Genomic DNA, 8,095 nt, shown 5'->3' with positions numbered 1-8,095 from the left:
TATTTTAAAAATGATTTTATTTTTAATACAGTGGCATATTGGAAATTGTGTTGAAAAGGGAACAAACTCTGCCACATGTGAATTAGCTAATGACCAGTCAAAGCTGTGTTATATTGTCTAAAGAAAAAAAAAAAAAAAAAAAAAGTTATCGGTGTGCCATAATAAATCGTCTATTAGTACAAAAATACATTTCAGGACACACAATATAGCATCCAGTATCACAAATAAATGCGTGGGACACATTTCGAGCACACCGTTGAAAAGAAACAGGTTTTGAGAATAGTTTACATCAAGCACTTTCTTTTGCAAATAAAGAATAAAAAGAAGGTTATCAATAAAAACGCTTATATTTAGTGTGTATCTGTAGAAAATGTGATATTATTACTGCTAAGTACACGTTCCAAGGCTCAAGGGTAGAACCAGAATACAAAGACGACCGTTTTCATTTCATTCATCCTCTTTTATAAATGTTTCCCCCCCTTAAGTTTTATACAAAATAAAGACATACAAAAAAAGTCATTTACAAACCAATAATGAAGGCAATATGCTAGCTTTATGTACAGCCAATTGATCTCCTTCCGTCTTTTATTTGTTTCTCTTCGAAAGTCATGTGCATAGCAGATAAAATAAAAAGAGAAAACCTGTTCTTATCCTTTACGCCGTTACGCTTGTGTGCAACACCCAGGATTATTTGTACAGCGGATTGACAAAAATGGCAGAAAGACAACTTCAGTTTCTTCATAATTTATCATTACAACAACTTAGCAAAAAGAAACCACAAAGGTTTTTGTTATTGAAAAAAGTGTCGTTTCAGATAAGGCATCACTGCTTTAGATGGAGTGAGTGAGAGAGAGAGAGAGAGAGAGAGAGAGAGAGAGAGGGAGTGAGGAAGAATCTGGGAGAGAAAGAGGAGGAAAAGAGAGAGCAGCGTTCTTCACACCTGAGTCAAAGCACGTGCATAGATCTCGACACAGCAGGAATGTTCCAGTGCTCAAGTTCACAGGTCTGTGAGGAGGCTAGTGGTGTCTACAAAGGAGCTATTTATATATATATATATATAAAAAAAAAAAAAGTGAGCCTTAGGTGACACGTCCTTGGCTAGAAAACTTCATCCTGTATTATTCTTAAGATGCTGAGATTCTCTCCGACACTTACGCACGCAGCTAGCACTGATCCTGCGCCTTGACATGATAAAAGTCAGGAAATGTGTCAGATGTACACTTCAACTGCTCGATTGAAAAGCCTAGAACTGGAATTCGATATTCTAGAAAAGTCGCGCTATACATGAGAGAATCATAACATTATAGTGTGCATACTATATGAAGTTAAAATACACTTGCAGATTAATATAGTCTATACGTTTAAGTAGCCTAGACTGAATGGAAGAACCTAATAAATCCTTTAAAAAATAGACGACACAACTTAATGTGCCGCAAAATATTACGGTTGGCTTACAGTGTGAGTATTAGTTGGTCAGTGGCACAGAGCATGCAGTCCGTCGATGGTTAATGTCTGTTTTTGTTATCCTCGAAAGCCTTTAAAAGCACTTAAAACAAGAAGAGGAGGAAGAAGTAAAAAATGAAGAGGACGATGAGGAGATTAAAACAGCACTTCATTGAGTGTAACCCTCCCTCCAAGTCTCAGGTTACCGTAAACAAAGCCAGAGCACAGTCAGGAGACCCTTCATTTAGTGTCGCGTAGCGCCTTCATCTTGTGGAGGTGTGTGTGTGTTGATAAGGGGAAGGTCCTCTGTCCTTTAATGTGGTTCCACATTCACTAAAAAGACCTGCTGTTGCCCTCCTCAGAAATGATCAATAAGCACAGACACACAGTTGGCTCCGACCAGGTAGTTGGGATCCCCAGGGAGAGATTTGTTCTGCCAACTCTTAGGATCACCTGGATAAACAGAGAAAATGCAGATGAATGTGATGGACGGATGGAGAGAAAGATGAACCATAAAACCAGAATTTTTTTTTGTAGTAAGAAATTAATACTTTTATACAGCAAAAATGCATTAAACCAATCAAAAGTAACAGTGAAGAAAATTAACTACAACTGTATTTATATTTCAAAGAAATGCTATTCTTTTGAATTTTCTATTCATGAAATACTGGAAAACAAGTTATAAACGTTTCAACAAAAATATTTATAACTTTTTATCTTATGATAATAATAAATGTTTCTTACGCACCAAAAAATTGCACTTAAATGAAAAAGTTATTTTAAAATTGTAATAACATTTCGCAATAATAAAGTTTTATGGTATTTTGATCAAATAAATGCAGCATTGGTTGGATTTGCTTCTTTCACAAATACTTTAAAGTGTCCAAACGTTGCATGTACTTATTTTTATAATAACAATAAATTATTCATACTTGAATAGAAATAACCCCAACCATATAGTAAGTGCATATAGTTAATTAATATTATTCAGTCGCTAAATGTATAATTACAGTTTATCAAGGACACCTTAAAGTAAAGTGTAAGCGATTTCTTTTAAACAGTAGTCTATTATATGTCAGGTACATGCATAAATCTAAAATCTAAAAGTAAAAATGTATTAATTAAAAGTTTCAAAAAGGGCTGCACGCATGCTTTTTTAGTACGATAACTATGCTAAATCCAACAAAATACTAACATAAATCTAAGAAATAAAATACACATTTGGAGAAACATGATTTAAAAAAAAACAACAATTACCTCACAATATTTTACAGCATATTTCAACAGCTGTAACAGAATAATATTGTGCTATTATCTTAGCCTTTGGTTTGCACGAGGAGAAGAGAGGCGCGTAGCAGGACGCTTTGACATATGACAGGCTCTCAGCATGCTTTATTTGTTCTGACAGAGATAATCAACAGAGCCAGAGCAGGCAATAAGCTCATAGCCCAAGGTGCTGTAATGCATGTGTAATTTCAGAACCACCAGCGGCACTACACACACACGAGTGAAAAAAGGGTGGTTGACAAGCACCAACAAAAACATAGCTCCGTTTGGTTTTGTGGTACAGAAATGACACACTTTATTTGTGAAAATAATGGTTGCACTACAGTTGTGCATTTTGTAGTTAATTTATAAACCTATAAGGACCTGAGGATTTCAGTGCCCTTTTGCACTCCACTGTGAGCTCCATCAGAACAACAGCTTTGTTAAATCGGTTAGGTAAACGCTCTCTTTCCAGGGTAGTGCAGGGAAGTGTGCCGTGAGCTACGGATAAACAACAGCTTTGTTTTAAAATATGCAGATCAGAGGCAAAGGCCTATAATGGTTTTGGATGAGGTAGGACTCTCCCATCTCTCCACTGCACTCTCAGAATGAGAGGTTCATTAGCGGGCTAATTCAGGGCAGTGCCAGGTTTACCAAAATAGAGGTTATATAGAGACGAATAAGTGGAAAGAGAGAAAGAGAAAGAGAGAGAGAGGGAGAGAGAGCTCTCCAATAGCGGGACAAGGCAATTCCAGCATCTCTGCATATTTAGACATTTGGGTGGCTGTGTGAGAATCAGTTAGAAACAATGTAAGTGAATGATTAATAGATGTGAACTCCCAGTCATGAAATCATGAGACACAAGTCAAGATGGAAAACCTATTTTTTAGTAATGTTCATCTGCAGATCAGTGATTATTCAACTAATCTCAAAGGAGAAATTGAGTAATTCAGTGACTGATGGAGAAAACACAAAAGGCCTAAAACATAAATCTACCCAGTGGAAACTCAAAGCACAATGTGAAAATTGTTGGGCCCTTCAAAATCTGCCAAAAACAAATTTACTTTCTTTAAATGTCCATTCATTACACTGGAGATTATGATGGAAATTTATTTTTAATATGTGGCTTAAAAAAAAATTGTACATATTCCCTTATATACAATAAAAAGCTTAGGATCAATTTAGAATTTGTTAAAAATTTATAAAAAAAATTATAATAATAATTTATTCCTGTGATAGCAATGCTGTATTTCTGACAGCCTCTACTCCAGTCTTTAGTGTCACACAATCCTTTAAAAAATAGAAAGTTAAATCAACAAATTTTAAAAGAACAGCATTCATATGAAATATAAATCTGAAATTTGTAAAAGAAATGTCTTCACTGTCACTTTAGCTTATTTTAATGCAACCTTGCTGAACCAAAAAACCTTCTTACTGACCTCACTTTTTCAAGTGGTAGGCAAATAGTTTTATTTACTTTAGAGTGAATTGCCACAAAGGAAAATTGATTTGATTGTTGAGCTAAAATCGAAACTTTTTTTTAACTATAACTTAAATAAATCACATAAATGCATGAGCAGACAGGAATTGAGTGAGTGGCTACATGATTGGAAAATAAAACAATTAGTGATATGGAGTTGTGAAAATAAGAATATGAAAATGCATAATGACAAAAAAAAGCCCACAACCAAACAAGATGTCACAAAGCCATCCCAAACGACCCCAAAAAGGACAGAGAGAGGACAGCGTACCCGACGAGGAGTCGGAGGATTTTAGAGCAAAAGACCAACCATCAGGGGTCATAGACGCACAGTGAGGTAGGCGGAGCTCCACTGGCTTCAGGAACTTCAGGCCGTGGGGACCACACATCACCAGAGGACTCAGCAGAGTTTCACCTACAAACAAAAACACTTTCCTTTAGCATTTACACACAAACACGTGACTACATACCGGATGAAGTAGAAACCATACACAAAACATCCCATCATTTCATTTAGCACTGATAATCTCACTTGGATTTTGAACACGGGTTAACTGCAGGGAGCAATCGGTATCCAACTCTGTATTACCAAGCATTTTTCAGACCAGAGGAGAAAGACAAAAATGTCATAATCTTCTGACCCTCGAGTTAAAGGATGCGTGACTGACCTTTCTCTTTGTCCAGAGGTGGCAGGATGCTGTTATCCCGACACACTTTGAAGTAGATCTCTTGCTCCACACCGTCAGGAATGGCTCCCTGAGGGATAATGATGCTCACTCCTGTCTCAATGGAGCTCAGGACTCCACCGTTACTGTTGAAGATGCCCCGTGCCGTTGCCACCACCGTGTGGCTATCATCGTCGTCGTCATCCTCCAGCGCACTCGGGCTGGAAAGATAGATCAACCTTATGTTTTAGCTTAATTTTTAATTTCAATAAAAATCTACCTAAATGTAACATCAGTAGACAAACATCTAGCTTTACTGATTGTGGTGATGGATCTTTCTGTTTTGTTTCATTGGCTACTATCCTAAATGTAATAAAACGACAACTTACCAAAAACCTGTAAGCATGAAAATTACGGAGCTAGTTTATACTATACCTGACAGGTATTGCCTTGGGTACAGCGTTAATGTTGTTCTGTTGGTATTTGGGTTTCTGGTCCATGGTGCGGGTGAAGGTGTCCAGGCCGCTGTCGTGGTCTACTGGCTGGGGCGAGCTATGTGGTTTGGTTGTGGTAGTGACGGGAGCTTTCACATTATCCGTCTTATTTTGAGAGTCATTAGGCAGGAGGTTGTGGTTGAACTTGGGGCTGTCAAACTTGCGCTCGAAAGGTCTTGCAGAGGTTGTGTACGGCTTGGGCACAAAACGGTTATAGCTGGACGTGGCAGTGCTGTTGGTCTTTGGAGGTTCGCCGGTGCCGTTAACAGGTGATTTCTCTGGGAAGCTTTTCTGAGGCAGGTAAGTGCTCTGGACTGTGTCTTCATGATTGGGAGGCTTCACTTTGGGAGATCCGTGTGGGTCAAGAGGTGGAGTGACTGTGTGAGAGAGTACGTGAAAAATGTATACACAGATTTGGAATTTTCTCACTATCATCAATGTTAAGAACATTTGTGCTGCTTAATATTTTCTGTGGAATAAATATTTTCCATGAATCATGTACCTGCGGGTTTGGGCAGGGTCGGGGGTGGGACAGCAGGGTTAGCTGGAGCAGCAGGGTTGATCTTCTCCACTGACTCTGCCCTGCAGCGGACAGTCAAACAAAGAACAAATAAAAATTCAAACTTTAAGCCATATATTCTGACATCTAAATATTTATTACAAATCCAAACAAGAAAGAAAAGAGATATAATTTAATTAAACACAACCCTTTACCTAAATTCAAATATTACTAAACCCTAAATTATTATTACTTTTATTAAATTACTAAAGCCTGGTAAAACAAAAACATAAAGCAGAGTTGTATAAATATTTGAATGTGTACCTGGGGTAGTACCCTGGTTGATTCTGTTGTTGGGTTGGCTTTATGGCAGGTGCCAGCTGTGCAGAGGGTTTGCTGTCAAAGCTTCGGCGGTCAAAGTAAGACAGCTGCTTCCTGTAATACTCCTCATCCTCATCAGGGTCATTGTTATTCGAACGAATGATATCATCTGTTGCTTTAGGCTGTGGCTGCTGTGGCTCTGGAGATCTGACAGAGGAAAGAAATGTGTACATTAATATGCTTGATGTACAAATTACTGTTGAGGAAATGTCAACAAAAGCGCACTAATCTGAACCTCATATTAAACATTTCAGAAAGCCTAGGGTATGAGGAGAGTGTTGACTATTTCACCACTAGATGGAGATCTAGAACTAACTTCTTTAAAAAAATAAATAAATAAAAAAATACAGTAAACAGTAATATTGTGAAATGTTTCAATCTATCTAATCTACATTACGTTTTTATATATTTTAATATTTAATTTATTCCTGTGATGGCAAACCTGAAGAGTAATGACTGCTGAAAATTCAATGTGATTTGATCGTTCCATCTTTCTAATGTACTGATTTGTCGATCAAGAAATTTGTACTGTTATAACTGTAGTTTGTAACTACAAATGTATGTATAAACTGTTATAAATTTGTTCAGGTTTCTTTAAAGAATAAAATAACACATCCTTTTTATAGATACAAATACACTTCACGCTAATGGCTGCAGATTTGATTTATACTTAAAATGCTAGTTCATTACCTGAAGGCCTTCTCTTGGTCCAGGTTACTTAAAGAATTGGCTTTGGGCACGGAGGCAGCGCCGGGTTTAGGCACCATGTCCACAGGCTAAAGGAAGTAGAAAGATTAACATTAATTAACATTAATAATTCAGCCTGTACAGTGTACATTTAGTCAGTAGAAATCCAGATTATGTCAACTCACCCGAATACCAGAGTCTGCAGACTCTCTTGCTCTGTCCACAGACACAGATCGCTTGTTCTCAAACATTTTAACTCTCGTGAGCACAGATTGGGGCTTCATGGCTGGGTCGTCCTCTGCCTCGGCTGGAGGAGGAGGAAGCACAGTTTCCACTGGAGGTGAGATGGACTCGGGTTTAGGAGGGGTCACGGAGGCCTCAGAGTTCATGTAGCCCCTCTGTGGAGGTTGAGTATAGGAAGGCCTCTGTGATGGGTCATAGTACTGTTGTTTGGGGGGCTCCGGGGAGCGGGAAGAGGCTTGAGTACGAGGGAGTGCTTCCTGGTCATACTGTGGGCGCGCAGGGGGTGGTTCATCGTGTCGGATCGGTCCGGGGCTGGGTTTTCCATAACGAGGTCGACTGGAGTCGTAGCCCGTGTCATGTCGGATCTGAGGCTGACCGTACATGCGGTTCAGACCGTCCTCATAGGGCATATGAGGGTCGTATCCAGAGGTTTGGTCATACTGGGCCCACTGCTCATCATACGGAGGCACGCTGCTGTCAAAATGTAGGTGGGAGTCAAAGTTACGAGCCTTTGGTTCCATGTAGCCACCATCGTAGCGGTAGGGCTGGTGGTCGTAATCTCTGTATGGCTTGTCTTCCTGGTAGAGGGGCTGCATAGGGTTCTGGTTCACCTGCACCGGCTCGTTGTTACGATAGATATCCTTCTTGTACATCTGTTGATAGTCAAAGAAGGATATATAAACGACTTGTACAAAGAATCATATATTAACTTTAAAGCACAGCAATCGATTGAATTGTATGAAACGGCAGAAACCAGAAGTGATTAATATTCGGATTAAAAGTTGAAGAATGAAGCACAGAGTCAGCAGAGAGACCTGCAATAGAGGAAGACTCAGAGTGGGCAGTTATTGAACAGGTCAAAATGGAGGCAGCCATCACACAAACAGTTTCAGAGTTTAACAGAGATTAAATGATTCATGACACGCCAAGCTGCAAA

General features: G+C 38.8%; 1 protein-coding gene across 10 annotated transcripts in view; it reads right to left on the bottom strand.

The window, feature by feature from the left end:
• Positions 1-8,095, bottom strand: part of tjp1a (tight junction protein 1a) — an 88,678-nt gene continuing 80,583 nt past the window's right edge. For 6 of the 10 annotated variants that reach the window (XM_043243547.1, XM_043243553.1, XM_043243548.1 and 3 more), the window contains 8 exons: positions 7,101-7,811; positions 6,919-7,004; positions 6,172-6,375; positions 5,851-5,930; positions 5,290-5,725; positions 4,858-5,075; positions 4,461-4,604; positions 1-1,896 (listed from right to left, as the gene is read on the bottom strand). In XM_043243547.1, coding sequence (XP_043099482.1) covers positions 1,802-1,896; positions 4,461-4,604; positions 4,858-5,075; positions 5,290-5,725; positions 5,851-5,930; positions 6,172-6,375; positions 6,919-7,004; positions 7,101-7,811 — 1,974 coding nt within the window. In that variant the 3' untranslated portion in view covers positions 1-1,801. The remainder of the gene's footprint in view (positions 1,897-4,460; positions 4,605-4,857; positions 5,076-5,289; positions 5,726-5,850; positions 5,931-6,171; positions 6,376-6,918; positions 7,005-7,100; positions 7,812-8,095) is intronic. The other 4 variants (XM_043243549.1, XM_043243552.1, XM_043243550.1 and 1 more) reach the window with 2 other exon arrangements.

This window comes from Puntigrus tetrazona, chromosome 7, assembly GCF_018831695.1.
Source record: "Puntigrus tetrazona isolate hp1 chromosome 7, ASM1883169v1, whole genome shotgun sequence".
NCBI lineage: Eukaryota > Metazoa > Chordata > Actinopteri > Cypriniformes > Cyprinidae > Puntigrus > Puntigrus tetrazona.
The sequence above is the reverse complement of the archived record's forward strand: the minus strand, read 5'-3'. Positions and strand labels throughout refer to the sequence as shown.